Source organism: Abramis brama (assembly GCF_963993115.1).
Source record: "Abramis brama genome assembly, chromosome: 20".
Taxonomy (NCBI): Eukaryota; Metazoa; Chordata; class Actinopteri; order Cypriniformes; family Leuciscidae; genus Abramis; species Abramis brama.
Window position 1 is genome coordinate 30,472,511 of NC_139982.1, and position 17,304 is coordinate 30,489,814.

Sequence of the window (17,304 nt, forward strand, 5' to 3'; positions counted from 1 at the left end):
TAAAGAAAGAGCAGCTTAGACATTCTTCAAAACATGGAAGAAGAAAAAAATCCATGGTTTGGATCAACATGAGATCTTTTAAAATGCAAAATAGCATTCATATCTGTAATATGACATATTTGAGGGAAATACGATATTTAATTAGGAAAAAAAAATCTAAAATGTTTATTTTTCCTCTCACCGAATACCAAATTTCACCTCGACGAATAAAAAATAAATATATTTCTGTTTGCTTTATACCGGTATTCAAAGTTGGGTGTAATACTAATGGATCAGAATTTGGCCACGCCCCCGTGAACAAAGAACCAATCAGAAGCTCCCATCAAACAATACTGCTGTACTCAGCAGCGCAATAACATACTGTAATCCTGGAACATTTCTTGCACTATATTTTGCAAGAACAGAAAGGTCTGCAGATTGTACTGATACAGAACTGCCGACATGTGCACAGATCAATGCGTTACACTACAGTACAGATCAATACGGCACAGAACTGCAGAATCATATGAAGTGTATAGCCGGTAAATTAGATTCAAACCCTGTACAAAAAGAGCATGAGCACACACCATTTACCCGACTAAATTTATTTTTCACAGACAGCAATGGTATTAAATAAAGACTCGAAGTCTGCGGCTTCTCAGACGTTTCTCCTAAAGATAGACTGAAGAATTTGTGGAAAAGAGTTAAAATCTTGCTCAGATTCGCTTGGATAGTAAAGTCTGTAATCAAAAGTCACAGATCTCAATAAGAACTCCAATATTTCTAATAAAATTATTCATCTGAGCGGCTATCCACAATTTAATAGGTCTATACTGTTATTGTATGACAACTATTGACTCGTGTGTTTGTTTTTCTTCCTCGAAGGAACTTCAGGAGAAACATCTGAGGCAAAGTTGATACTTAAATGAACCATTAAAATCTTCCAAGAGCAACCAAAAGAGCAACCTTTGAGCTCTTAAATCATTTTCTGGGATGCTACATAAACATATTATATCAATTCTGGTTCTTCCCATTGGATTTTCTCACTACAACTGCGTTTGCTTAAGAAGTAAAACTAGCAAAGAGTGGAAAACTCTGCTGGGCGTCTTTAAAGGAAATGGAGGTTCCAGTCAGAGCAAACTGTGAAGGCCTGGATGATATCTAACCCTGCTGTTCAAACACACACTAATCCTGCTGTTAGATTCATAGCATAGTGTGAAGCTCGACTACATGAGCTGACCCGCGTTCTGTAGAGGAAAACCCACGGCAGCAGAAAACTGATCCGAGATCAGCTCTGAACTCTGACAGAATAATGCGTTCCCAATGGAGTGATAGATATTCATTCAGCCTGACTCAGAAAAATGGGGATTTTGAGAAAGATAATGCCATTTTCATATGTGGCAGATGGTCAGAGCACATGCTGTTTGAGATTCAGACTAGAATAACCCTTAAAAAACCTTGTAGAGTTAAAAAAATATTAATTAACTCTGTAAAGCCTGACATGTGAAATAATAGTTCGAGAAAAAAAATTGAATTTTCTTTTAAATGGAAGAGTTTATCAAACCTTTAGATTAAAGTCTTAAAAAAAAGTGTTTTTTGTTGAGTATCATATTTGATCCATCAGGCTTTTATGACTTTAGTATGATAAATGAGAATATGAAGGAGAAAAAAAAAAACATTGTTGAGTCCCAAACTGAGCAAAAATATGCAATGTGGTGCAGTTTCTAATATTTATATGATCCAAAAGTTAGATTAAATTCTGATAGCTTGTGATGCAAATCAATGAAATCTTTATAACAGATTGATATAACCCATACGACTGATTTTTAAACAAAAATGTATGGATAATCAAGTAAACCTAAGTTGCTTCAGTCCAGTAATGTTCATCTTGAAATACACTAACGTTATATAATTACATTATCTTTGTAGAAATCATTAAAGATTTCACAGAAAAAAGACATGAAGGACATTTTTACAATTATACTAAAAGGCCTTTCACCTGCTAAACAACCAATCAGGCGACAGAGAACATGAAGTAGATTGTGTGCAACAGGTTTAGATCACGTTGATAATTTAAAAGTCGTGTATCATATATGATACAGTATGCTTTACAGGGTTAAGGCATGATTTATGAACTTCCAAAGGGTAATTTTCATACCTGCCACTGTGAGTCGTGCGGTCCGGCTGCTGATGGTACCCAGATTGTCGATGGTGGCCACGCACTGGTACACCCCCTCATCGGGCTTGTTGTGTTTGGAGTGGACCACCGTACTGATGAGCAAAGAGCCGTCGGCTAGCTGTCGTTTCCGGTCGTCCGCCACCAGGTTCAGGAACGTCCCATCCTTCTTCCACTCCACCCGTACGGGAGCGTCGCTAGCGGCTGAGCAGTTCAGCACAGCTGGGAGCCCGCGCACGGCTAGCGTGTCCACGGGTTCAACAGAGAACCTGAACGGGGTGAAACCTTGAATGGCAGAACCTGAGGACAGAGAGAAGAATGTGTTACAGGATTTACAGCATGAGATGCATTTTGTCATTAGTATGACCAACTAAAATTTAATTGCATGCATGCAATCAGGGTTTGAAATTAACACCCGCCATCCCGCCAAATGCGGGTAAAAATCAACTGTGGTGGGTAACGCTGTCAAATCACTAGCCAATTCGGCGTGTTACTTATGTTTACTCACTTCGCTGGGGAAGTTTGTGTGCAAGACAAATCTGCGCAGATTCAGCGCAAATACTCAACTCGTGAGTCTTCATGACATATTAAATACAGCGTATAGCGCAGAATCTGCTCATATCTGGCTTACTTGAACACACACGTCACTACGCAACAAATAACGGCGCGCTTGTTCATTTGCATTGAAGCAATAGCGAAGATTAAAAAGCATTTGGTTAACAGAAAAGACATTGATATTTTCCAACATCCTACTGGAAATTCTTTGTACTGTATTGATTTTTATATGCTTTGTACTGTATTGATCTGTCCACCTAAAACACATTTTTGGTGATGAGGATGAAAGAGGAAGGGAAGAGATGGCCGGATGATTTTGTCTGACAAAGAAATGAATGTATGAAATCCATATATATATATATCTCTGTGACATAGTTAATCTGGTTCTTCTCATTTCAATTTTTTTTTTGGCTAGTAGAAGTTCTAAATGCAGGGTTCGTACACTTTTTCCAAGGTCAAATTCAAGCACTTTTCAAGCACTTTCCAGGTCCATTTTAAAGCTTTTCCCAGCACCTTACACTACCGTAAATTACATACCAATACATAGTTAAAATTATTATTTAGTGTTTTTTATCACATCAAAAGAGATAAACAGCCAAATGTTTCATAATAGCAGAGGGCTGCACGATATTGAAGAAAAATGAGATATGCGATAACTCATTAAATAATGCGATATTCAATATGCGATACGATAATGCTTAAAGTGTGTCAAATTAACTTAAATTATCTATTAAAATGATATAACCTACACATACGTGTTTCACATTCTTTTTGTGATAAGAAAATATCCCTACAACTTCTGACAGTGAACATCAGTGTTTTACTATAGCATAAGAAGTGTTATTTTAACATCACTGGGGTTTAGGGGTTCAGGTTATCCTACATTAGGTTTATTTAACAACAGAAACTGATTAATCAAATGTAAAAATAAACACTGCTTAGTTTTCACTGCATGAATTAAATATACTGATTATTATTAAAGCTACAAAAGTTAGCCTATTCAGCCAAAAGTAGTGAGTGATTTTCTTTGTCTTTTGTTCATGACCCCAGTTATTGCAAGCCGTTGCGATATGCAATTATGCATATTGTAATATATACATTTGCAATATTTCGATATATTGTGCAGCCCTAATATTTAAGCCAATCACAAGTTTTATTCTTCAAAATGTATCACTAAGTATATAGCCTAAAGCATATGAATAATATACTTTTCATTATATTAATGTCCAAATATTGCTTATCAGATAATGTGATTTATAGGCTGTAAAACTGAATTAATTTCAAATATGAAGACTTAATATTTGAACAGAAATATTTGACAGGGCTTCCCGTTTTGGGACACATTCTTGATATAGACAAGGTTTGAACAATATCTGAGTGCACAGGCACCTGCCTGATAAATGTATTTCATTGCCAAGATGTCTTGGGCCAAGACATAACGTTAGCTAATACATTTACTGGAATAGAGCAGTGTAAATATTGCATAGGGCCATCCTAAACCTTACAGTAACAGTATAATACTTATGACACTGACTGATTTCAGTTCAGCAATCAACGACTGTTGTTATGCACTGGGCTAACGTTTGCAGGTTAATTTGCACGTTACAGTTCTGTAATTTTGGCAATGTTCACTGCATATTCCACAAATGAACGTGACATAACGGACATGCAATACTTACATTACATTATCACACCAAGTACTCTCAGTCACTAATGGGCCTTTCAGATAGGACGCGGACCGCGCTGCGCTATAAAATGAAACCGATATATTTCAATGGCTTGCGCCACGCGACTCGATCCAAAGCGGAGCTCAACGAGCTCGCGCGCACGCCGCGGTCAAAGTTAAAAATAGTTAAACTGTTGCCGCTGCGTGGCCAATAAAAACGGTGCATCCAAACAACCGCGGAAATCAAAATGAAAACTCCGCCTACTTTTGCTCTGGCCAGCGTAACGCAAATCAATCTGTATCTGATTCTGAAGGGTTACATTTTTCTCCATTTAATAAAGAACTATTTCGTCAGAAAGATATTTCTTGTGAAAGAAATACAGTTACAAATTCAAGCATTTTCAAGCATTTTATCCAAAATTCAAGCACTTTTCAAACCTTGAAAACACAACATCAAAATTCAAGCACTTTCAAGGATTTCAAGCACCCGTACGAACCCTGTAAATGGCCGGTAACTTAAAAATTTAGTATCAAATTGGCCGGTGAGTGAAAAAGTTAATTTCTAACCCTGCATGCAATAATAAACCAACATAATCGTTGAAATTATGCTCTCAAAAACACAAAATTACAGCTCTTTCATCGTGTTATTTTGCTGGCTAAGTGATTTTCATTCTGGACCATTTATGGGTCATATCCCTCACCTGTCCACTGAGCAAAAATACCTCTGGGAAAAGTTATAAACAAACATAATTGCTTGACGTTCACAGTGACGTATAATTAAAAAACATAACAGCGTTCAGCCACCAACCTGCATTGTTCAGACGGCACTAATGGCCAATTACCTGCACCAGTGGTGTTGTGCGAAAACAATTACGGCGAGACTTTGCGTAACGTAGCAAGCTGCTTCGTACTTTAATTACGTAGGAAATGACAAGCTTCTGCTGTTCAACACAAAGCACCAAATACATAATCTGAGACGGAAGCTGCTGGTTTGTCACGCAAGCTAATTTGGTACTAAAAATATGTCTTCATAAAAAATGGTACCTGAGAAACAGATGCAAACGGCACATAATTACTTTTATGTCATAAAACCATTCACAGATTAGCTACTTTAATGATGCTATATAATTGGCTCAATTTAATTTCCAATGTTAGGCAAAACAATGAAGCCTTTAGTGTGAGTTTCACAGGCTCCCAACACAAGTCTAAGAGTCGTAGTTTGGCACCATTAAAACTGGAAAGCGTTCAAAACTTGACATGCAAACTTGTGTCCTTGCGTTTTCTCAATCTAAAAAAAGACCATGCAACGCATAGGAAAGCCACAGTTGCATGCTAACTGTAGAGAAGCCAGCTGGAAAACATTTGGACTAACGTGGCCAAATGTGCCCCTGTTTGTGGCTTTGGATGTTTGTCACAAGCTGGCTGTGAGTAATCGGATGGAGTCCAGAATTGCTGTTGGAGGGCAACAGTGATGCATCCTTGACCCAGAAGCCCGGAGTCAGCCAGAAAATGAGGCTGTTGGGTTGATAAGTATAAGCTGTTAGCCTTAGTCTGCACACTTTGAGGAAAACCCACTTCAAAACTGCCTCAGTCAGCGAGACCTCTCAGAAAGGGGCAAGGACTCTCCAGGGAAATGGCATACTAGTGAATGAGAGAGAGATACTGACACATACAAAGACTGAAGAGAACGAGAAGTGGCCTAGAACGGCTGGGAAGGAAAAGCTGCAGAGATACAAAAACAAAATCAAGGCAATCGGTTAAACTGTCACATACTATATCCTTTCTCCATTTAACGGACCATGACAAGCTTCAGTTTGAGAGCCTGTTGCATTGTGGGAATGTTCATCAGTGGCGCTTAAGAGACCAAGAGATGCAGCATAGATGAGCGTGAAAGGAAGGATAGTGACGCTTGAGTTGGCGTTACAAGCGGGGATTTGCCCATCCACTGTCTCTAGAGTTCATCGTGGGTTTGTGGACATCAACATCCACAGCCTACTTGCAATTACAGATCCAAGAAAATAAACCATAAAATATTTCATCAATTAGCCCTCTAATTTCCACACCTCTAGTGGCAGCAAATAGAATTGCAAAAAATACCATTTTCAAGTAGAAATCATAATTCATCAATATGCTCACACTAAAAATGTATACACAATTTATTCTGAAACCACACATACACACCAAATAAATATAAAAAAAAAAAAAAAAAAAAGTCACATACTGCCAATGGCCTTAAAAAAAAAATTGAAATGGAAATATTTCTAAGAAAAAAAAAAAAAAAAAAACACGACGTGAAAAATAATAAAAATAATAATAATAATAATAATAATAATAATAATAATAATATAATAATAAATAAAAAAAGAATAATAAAAAAATCACATACTCCCCGTGGAAACAAGAAAATATGTAAGCAAATTTTACATGATAAAATATATATTATTAAAATGGAAAACCAAAAACTGACAAAAGTATTATTTTTAAACAAACCAGTATAAAATTTGGCAAATATTTGATTTTGTATATGCACGCAAATGAGAGGTCTGTAACACGATTAATGTAGTCCAGGCCTGTGTCAGAACATGTATTGTGTTTTAACTGGTTTTGAGAACGGCAGACTCTGCTGTAATCCAGTGTGAGAATGTTTCCGAGCACAAAAGCAATGCGAAACATACAAAATTAGTGAATTAGTGAATGAGTTGTTTCAGACAGAATCCATAAACGGCTCATTTAATTATCTCTGCACATTAAACTGTAATGGAGAATGTTTTAAGCTTTGTAGACAGCATTGAGTTACATAATTTAAAACATCACAATTCATTCCCACTCACATTAGCTAGAGCCTCAGTTCTGCGGGACGCAGTCGTTCCTTCTCGACCGCTAAAGAACAAAACCCATCGTATTTATATTCTAGTAGCTTCATTTTACATTCACTTGAAGCAACTCCAATCAGAATTAGAGAGTTCATGCTTTCATCTGTGTTTTCCCCTTTGTCTTTTCATCTTCAGGCAACTGCACTTTTCATTTTCACCTGACGCTTTCAAACGCTTCAGATAAATCAGAATTTGCTCAAACATTTCCAAACATCAGGTGCATTGAGGACAAACTGGGATCTAACGCTGAAAGCAAAGTTAGACCTTAAAACAAAGTGTCATTAGCTCTCAACAGGTTATCAATAGCTGCTCCTCGCACTTCTTCACACTCATCAGCCAATCACATTGTTCTCCCCCCCATCCCTTTCTGTTAGGCATTAGCATGTTAGGATACTTAACCTCACACTGTGACTCAAGATTACAGATTCACCGCGAGAAACCGCACATGTAATCCATCTCCATAAGACCCGTGTGGATGACAGGTGGGCCGCTTCACAGCAATAAAAGTGGGGCTCATCTGGATAGAGTGGGGTTTCTCCCTCGGGACTCCATTTATACCTCATAAAACATGGAAATTGAGCATCCCAGAGGGCACATATCCCACAATCCATTTCCACACCTATTGGTAACACTGAGAACCCAATGCATTCAGAATCAAGGACAATATATTGATTGAACTCGAGTGCCGACCCAATCAGCTAATTCAATTACCTTATGGGTAATTCATGGGCTTTAGTTTGATTTCTGGTAATTTATTTTGCTATATTTAATACATTTTTGTAGACACCCACAACATCAGGCACATATTGAACTAACGAAGCACATTTTCCTTCTTCAGGCACTAAAATAGCATCCATTTTTGTCAAGAAATGGACCATTTTTAAGCAAGTTACTGACAACACCAAAACTGTCGGATTATAAATTATACAAATCCCTTGAACCAAAGGCCTAACGTCAACCACTAACCCAATCAGATAATTCAGTTACCTGATATTTCAACATATTATTTTACAATATATCCAATTACATTTTCAGAAAGCGTCATAACAACAATCGGTATATATGAAAACCCTAAAAAAAAGAAAAGAAAAGAAGCACCTCAGGCATTGAAGCCCCTTTATCATTTCCATAATTTTCTGATATGGACACCATTAATCTTAACACTACAGAAAACAGGTGCAGAAAACACTGAAGTTGTCTGAACCAAATTATACAGGAATAAACAATTCTAAAGAAAATATATAAAGTTGTAATGTAATGATGTATGAAATTTTCCAGTTATATATTAAAAGTGATATTTTTTCTATAAAAAATATTCTTAAAATAAACATAAAATAAAACACACACACATATAAAATAATATTCATTTAAATTTATACTGAAGTACAAATTCGACAAATTGTGAACCAGCTTCCATATTAATTTTAGTGACCAATCTGCAGTTCACAACTTTTCACGATTTTACAACTTGATTTCTTGCTTTGCATTCAGAATTTTTTACCAATACATTCACATGCATTTATTCAGATATCAAAGGCGACTTACAAATGAGGAAAGCAACCTTATTAAAAGGTCCAGATATACGTTATCTACCAACACAGGGTTCATATTAGTATCTTAAGAACGGCTCAGATGCATGTAAAACCATCAAACTGCATGATAAAAACTAATCTGTGACTGTAATATAAGACTATATTTACTACGGGCGATGGTGCTGGTCTGGGGGGAGCGTTTGCAGTACGGTAATTGATTATGGCAAGACAATGAGGGCTGATTCTTCGCGTCCCACTCTTTCATCACTCACACGAGTGAGAACAAGCAGCCCGGCCCACGGGGGGCATTATGGGAGTCCTGGAGACGGGGGGGGGGGGGGGGGGGGGCGGGCCTGTCAAATTATTTCCCCCTCCAACGAGAGACGGTTTCAGCAGTCCTCAAGACCCAGCGGGAGGGGGAAGTCACTTCTGCAACACTGACACAATGGCGCTATTGAAGGAGGCTCCGACAAAGACTTTGCCATTAATCAAATTACAATAATAAAGCCCCACTGTAACAAGCAAACGTGGCAAAGGCTCAACAGTGTGAAATCCGATGCGAAGCAATTGCCCCACGCCTGCTGAAGTTCAACCAACTTTCCCTCCTGTTTTATTTCCAAAACACCGTCTGACTCCATGAACTCTGGCTGCGGGAAAACAACAACAACACGAAGCTCGTTGTATAACGTTCTGCTTCACAGCAATGTAATCTGGCCATGCTGGAGGATTTGGAAACGCTTTCACCTTTAGTTCAAACCTGTGGTCTGAAAGGAACACATTCACCACAAGTTTGCAGATGAACAGTCCGTCTGAAGCCATAAACTGGATTTTACCCTGCCGGCGCCCCTTAAACCGTTGTTTTTCAACCCCGAAACGAAATCCAAAACACATCCCCGTGCCCTAAACGAAAAGTGGTCCGCAAAACTTCTATCCGGCTTCCAGCGAGGGACCGGGGCCAAGAAGGAATTGATTCTACATGCCATTAGCTCCCTACAAAACCAGGCAAATACAAAAAGCACAGCAAAACAGCCTCTCAAACAGTGATTCCACACTCATCTGGAGACAAAAGAGCAATGGCAAGAGGAAATGGAGGGTAATGATGATGAATAATAGTTCTGGGATCAATTAATCTCTTGGGTTGTCCTCTGGGAGACGAGGGTATCGTGGAGGATCACCTCTCTGTAACAATGCAAGTCTTGATTCAAAGGTAGAATGAACATTCGTGACAAAAAAAAGTTACAGAGGGCGGTTCGATTTCTTTGCAAACCTGTCAACCCTCCCGTTTTTCCCAGGATTCTACCGTATTTTACCTTGCTATCACTCACGTTTTTCCCGGGATTCTCCTGTATTTTACCTTGCTATATCTCTCCCGTTTTTCCCGGGATTCTCCCGTTTTTCACGGGATTCTCCCGTATTTTACCTTGCTATCCCTCCCGTTTTTCCCGGGATTCTCCTGTATTTTACCTTGCTATCCCTCCCGTTTTTCCCGGGATTCTCCCGTATTTTACCTCCGGGATTCTCCTGGATTCTCCCGTATTTTACCTATCGCTCCCGTTTTTCCCGGGATTCTCCCGTATTTTACGTTGCTATCCCGCTATCATCCCGTTTAAATATTTTCCCGTATTTCTTCCGTAATTTTAATCTTTCTATACATTTTTTTTTAAAATCCCACTGGGCGCAAACCAGTTAAGCAGAAATCCGGCCCTGCAGCTAATTTCATTGGTTAAGGTTACAATAACGGGAAGGTTTAGGGATCAGTGTTTGGTGTAGGCTCCGCTGAAGTAGTTTGGGGGATAAAAAAAAAAAAAACAATCGCGCGAAGAAGAACAGCAGCATCCCGAGGATGGACGAACATGAGAGAGATGGCATTGGAGACTATGTATGTAATGTATTATGTATGTAATACAGAGATTCTGTATTTATTTATGTTAATATCTGCGCAATTAATGTGTATTTAGCTTGCCTCTGATCAAATAAATGCAGCCTTGGTGAGCATGGAGGGACTTCTTTTCAAAAACATAAAAAAATTGTTTTAATGAATCCAAACCTTTGGACTGGTCGTGTATATACATTTTGGAATTTTATTAAACGATGTTTGACAGTGTTATTAACTTATTAGTGTTTTAAAATTTTACATTTAAGTGAGCATTAAATAATGGTAAAGATAAATGCAAAAAAAAGAAAAAAAAAAGAAAATAAGCATTCACAATTAAATATAATTTTTTTTAAAATAAAATTATATCTTATAAATGACTAAATAAATACAAAAACTAATACTGACCAATAACTAATATGTATATGTATATGTATATATATATATATATATATATATATATATATATATGGTTATGGTTTAACGGCACAGGTGATTCAAGGAAACTCTATCGCCCCCTTGTGTACCGAGGTTTATTTGTGCTATAGCAATGCAAGAATGGGCCAAACATTTGTGTCTAGATTTCATATTTGGGTCGAGCATTTAACCTTGTGTATGAGAACATAACCTGTTGAAACGAGTCGAGGGCGCACAGCTCGCCTGAGGGAGAACACATGCAGGTATTAGTGGGTAAAACCGCTCGAGTGTTTCTCTTTCATTCTCTCTCTCTCTCTTTCTTTATCTTTTTCTCCTGGAATGGGCACACAAGAAAGTCTTTGAAGTCTCACCTACGTCTGCTCAAATATTAGTTTTATTCCTGAGAGAAGAAGTTTGCATATAATTCCTTGATTTGTTTCAGCGAGCGGCGAGAATATCAAAACCCTCATATTGTGAACAAATCATTTAATGGGTTTTTTTTTTTACAAAGTGGATTTATAATCTTTATATTTTGTTCTCTGAAGATTTGAAGGACTAGAGACTTGTTTGCAAGCCAGAGTAATTGGATAAATACAGCCTTTACAAAAATATAAAAAAGAGCAGTAGCAGTTAATTAACCAAATATTCAATATTAGGAGGGCCCAAAAGTTAAAAGAAGAAGATTCGGTCACTGAATACCCAAGAGTGATCAACCAGTAATTTAAATATATATATATATATATATATATATATATATATATATAAAAAATCTCATTACCATATTCACATACTGTCATACTTTAATGGCAAGGTAATCACAAAAAACAAAAAAACATTAAATTATTGGTATTTGGGAACACTTTTGAAAAGGGAAGGACAAAGAAACATGCACATATTCACTGTTGTTGACCGCAAAAAAACGAAAATGAAACAAGCCCCTCCCACTTCATTACGCTTTTAACTCAAATTTGTTATTGCACATATCTTTACAGCACTAGTGCACTACTTTACCTCTTACTTTACATCTGAATTTATCATTTACGAAAATATGAACTTCTGTATGCTGGATGATACTTATATCAATATACCTGGACGATATTTATATGAAGTTTTTCCTTTTCGTAAAGTGTATAGCAAGACAATAACACCGTAAGGCAGGTTCTGCTCAGGGACACAAAGCATTTGGTGAGGTATGGGAGATGGGAATTGCGTCACCATGGCAACCCTCTAATGATGACTGACACTTCGGATCAGCCAATAGGAGAGTCCCACTGGGAATGCCCCTTCTAAACCAGGGACGACAGGCTGCCTCGGGCTCGTTTCTCTCCCGGAGAACACACATCGACAGCGCTGATGTGGACCTCCTGAGGGGCCCTCGACTGTCGGCCCCCAGGGACCGCTCCTTGAATGACCCCATCGACTGTTACTACATAACCTGCACTCACGCAGACTAACATATAGCTCATCGTGGTCTTTATTGAGTTTGGAGAACTCATTTGGCCATCAAAAGACATTTCAAAGTAAATAATTAGTTTTCTTTAAAAGTTGCTTCTGATGTAACGGTCAGCTGTGCGTTTGGGATTTATTTTATTTTATTTAACGGTGTCATTAAATTATTTGTGTTTTCAAATTAAGTAAGCATTAAATAACAGTGAAGGAAATTGTATAAAAGTAGAGAATATGAGCATGCTCAATTAACTGTTGACTATTAAAAATGTATTAAAATAATAAAAAAATTATATATGATTATAAATTATAAAATTACATAATATAATTATGATTGATTGAAAAAATAAGGTCCTCACCAAGCATATTTATAATACATATATATTATATAATTTATAGTATATATATATATATATATATATATATATAAATTATTATTATTATTATTATATATAATTTATAATATATATATATATATATATAATTTATAAATATATATATATATATATATATATATATATATATATATATATATATATATATATATATATATATATATACACTATAAATGATATATTATATATGTATTATAAATATGCTTGGTCCTTATTTTTCAATCAATCAATCAATCAATCAATCAAGTGAGTGAGTCTGTGTGAGAGAGTATGATAGTGAGTCAGTGAGTCACTCACTCACTCACCCAACATAATTGAATTAAATTCTTACATCACACACATCCAGTTTTGAACACTAGCTTACATCCCAATTGTGTGGACTTCATTTACTGCAATTCCTGAGGCTTCCGTTTCGGACAGGACAAGAGACAGACGGGGAAAGAAAGAGAAATATCTGAGAGAACGTCTCCGTCAACACTCAGACGCCGTCCAAAAACCCGACTGGCCTCCCTCCAGATACACACACACCACCACCGACTTCAGTCCGACTCATGAAGGAACCAATGGAGCGCCGCTTCGAGATACGCTCTCTATCAGAGCTGATTAAACGTGAGGAAAATGAGCCAAATGTTAATTAAAAGAAGGCGAGTCTGGGAACAACAGCGGCGCGGTGTGTAGTGATTTCATTACTCTATATGTGATAGATCCTGCATGCAGTTTGGACATTGATTAATGAAGAGACACCCACAGCTCTATTAGAAAGCTCCAACAGCTTACACACACACGCACACACAGGCTTTACCGTCTGCCACTGATTACTCTAAGAAGAGAAAAGTCAGTATCAGAGCAGCAGTGTTGTGCAAGTTACTTCCAAACTGTAATACATTATACATTACTTGTTACTGTTATTAAAAAGTAATTCTTTACCTTACAATATTACTGTTTCAGAATTGTAATGCGTTACATTACTCCTGTATTACTTTTGAGTTACTTTAACCAAAATAACTACAGAAGTAGAACTTAACATTCTAAAATGACTAGGGCTGTAAAGATATGCGATATGAAACCGCGACACTCAGATTCATGAACCTGTGTCGGTGTGCGGTGTGAGAAGGCAGAATCACGACACACCCCACACGTCCAGATCCAAAGCTACCACATCTTTAAAGGGACATTGTGTAGGAATTTCTCCCATCTAGTGGTGAAATTGTATTTTGCATTCAAACGAATAATGCTCTCCAGCGCCTCACTTTTCAAATGCGCGTTGCATCTACTGTAGCCGTTATGTACCAAAAAGCTATGCCAGGATGTCTTATAATAGCACTTCGAGTTTTTCTTCGGGTGAACAGGTTTGTTATTTAAAACAAACTGAAACTTGTAACAACGAAAAAAGTAGTAATGCCTTCTTTACTCGTTATATTTTTGGAAGTACGTGCATTGTTAGATATCATCATCATCAGCGCATTCTCTACTTTACTCAATAGCTGCTATTCATCAAAGAGCCTGTTTAACTTTTAACTATAAATGTTCTACTGTCTATATAATAAAGTACACAACCAAGCAATGAAAAAATAAGCTTGTAATTAAGACCGTAACATTGACTTACCTGTCGAGAAGAAAGCAGGCAACTTCAGCGTCTCTTTTGAAAGCTTTCTCCTGCATTAGCTATCCCGACATTAACCCTTGTTTTTGTAATCTCCGGTCACGTTTACTTTTACGGTCGATTTAGGACTTTTTCGACGACGAGGACTCCTTATCCTGTGACTCAGCATATGTATGAATGAACGGTGTATAAATAACCGTGCAGTGCATCCTTTTAAACTTGCCGGGGCAGTGACAAGCGCGTCTCTCTGCTCTGCTCCTCTGCTTCTGCTGGCTTCAGTCACGTGACGCTGGCTCTGAACGAAAGCGCGTTGTGGAAACGCGTTGGCCTAGTACTTTTTGTCCCTCTCTGCTATTATACTTTTTCAAGATGGCGGAACTACATGGAAGCCTCCGTGGACCTACCCGTCCCATGTATATAAAGATAATAAATTCTTCGTTTACGAGGATTAGTCTGATCATTGGCATAGGTATTTGTACACCATTGAGGGCATATTTATTAATAAAAATATTGATTTTAGATAATAAAATACCTAAAAAGCTACACATAGTCCCTTTAAATTACTTTTAGTATTATTTGAAATTAACATTATAAAATACGTAGACCTACACCACAAAACTAGTTGAGAATAAATTATTTAAAATTGGGCAATTCCAGCGTTATGGACGTGACATTTGCAGTAAAAACTTGAAATATAAATTCTCAGAAAATGCATTTAATACCAATATATTGAAACGTCTGTTTATACATACATAGGCTACTCCCTTAATAAAGGAGTCCAGACATTAGAAAAATATACACACATGCATTTTATATTTAATATGAGGGAAATAGCGTGACACAAAAAATCTTTAACTTTTAGGTAGGTTATAGCAAAATATTTTTTAGTAATTCTATGAATTACACTAAGCAAACCAAAAGTAGGCCTAATACTACCCACCGTATGAAGAAGGGTTGGCTCTCCACAGAACATAATATATTAATTTTATTTTATTTTATTTTATTTTTCGTGTTTGCATTTATGAGGAAAAAACGATGTTACGGTCGTGTCAGTTCTCCGTAACGGACGCGACCGCTCTGAAAGCAGCACTAAAGACTCTGCTTAAGCTTTCACAGAGACCTCAAACAGAAAGCAGGGCTCCAGACTAACTTTTTTTATTAGGAGCGCTGTAGCCCCTGACTTAAAATTTTAGGAGCGCAAGCAGAAAATTTAGGGGCACACCTTCACATTTCCCCCTAAATAACTATTACAGACAAATGCTTTGATAATAAATAGACTTAGCGTACAGAAATTATGGTGCAGTTTTATTTTAAGATCACAGGGCTCCAGACTAACATCTGAGGGCAGCGGCACTAAGTTCTACAGAAAGTGTTTGGTAGCACTGTGGGATGACAAAGCACTGAGCTTAATTTGAGGTGTATAGATAAAGTTCAATTTAATTATTATCATTCATAATGTCTTAATATTAATTCAAAAGCAAAATGAGTGACAAAATAGATATTAGGGAGTGAAAATAGCCAATAAGCTCTCTCAGCAGCCATGTTTACAATGGTAATTAGTCTTTCTTTTTTTTTTTTTAAATAAGTGTTTTCCTACTTCTAAAAACTTTCAGTTTTATAAATAGAGACAATCTTTAAAGGATGAACAAAAATGTTTTGGTCAACACATTAAAAATAACATTTAAATATGATATAGTTTTGAAGTGCTGGAAAAAGATGTGTAGGCTACTTTTATAACCACAGTATACCATTATAGTTATGCCTGGTTCAGATTACACAATTTTTTTGTATGTTACGATAGTCACTGTGTCAGATTACACGATTTTGACTCCTAAAAATCTTGTCATGTCCTGGACAAGAAACATTGTCAGACTACACGTTGCTTTACAACCAGTCATCGCGAGCCGTCTTACACACACATTCACTCGCACATGTACACACGCACTCACACACACACACACACACTCACTCACTCACTCACTCACTCACTCACTCACTCACTCACTCACTCACTCACTCACTCACTCACTCACTCACTCACTCACTCACTCACTCACTCACTCACTCACTCACTCACTCACTCACTCACTCACTCACTCACTCACACACACACACACACACACACACACACACACACACACACACACACACACACACACACACACACACACACACACTCACTCACTCTCGCTTGCGCACGCACACACACACACACACACTCACTCGCGCACACACTCTCTCACTCACTCTCGCTCGCTCGCTCACTCACTCACTCACTCGCGCGCGCGCACACACACACTCATTCACTCTTGACAGAACCCGTCATGGAGGACCGTTAAAAAATTAAACATGCTAGTCTTTTTGTCGTGATGTCGTAAAGCATCGTACGCGACGTCGGTTGTCACACTATACGAGATGAAATTTACTGGTCGCACATGTGCGACTGGATGTAAAATTCAGTCGCATACACTCAAATTTTGGTCGCAAAATGCGACCATTTGGTCGCAGTCTGGAGCCCTGGAAAGCACAAAGCCTTTCTTTAAAGTGAATTTCGTTTTGTATTAATTGTATCTTAATTTTAATCAATGATTCATCTACCAATTGCCTGGATTTAATAAGTAAGAAGTAAATATAAGTAGACAAGAGATAACCAGGACACGGAGGCGCGGGCATCTCATAAATGAACCGAAACTCAGCGTCTACTTGCCTCACTCACAGTCAAACATGTCTACTTTTAAACAGAACAATTCAAAACGAAAGAAAACGGACTGCTCTCTGGTTAGAAAGAA

At 37.5% G+C, this 17,304-nt stretch overlaps 1 protein-coding gene across 10 annotated transcripts in view; it reads right to left on the reverse strand.

The window, feature by feature from the left end:
• neo1b (neogenin 1b) overlaps positions 1 to 17,304 on the reverse strand; it is a 131,962-nt gene that overhangs the window by 81,492 nt on the left and 33,166 nt on the right. For all 10 annotated transcript variants that reach the window (XR_014603820.1, XM_084095793.1, XM_084095794.1 and 7 more), the window contains exon 2: positions 2,138 to 2,455. Coding sequence is in view for 9 of the 10 variants with exons in the window: in XM_084095793.1 (XP_083951919.1) it covers positions 2,138 to 2,455 (318 nt within the window). In the remaining variant the exon portion in view is untranslated. The remainder of the gene's footprint in view (positions 1 to 2,137; positions 2,456 to 17,304) is intronic.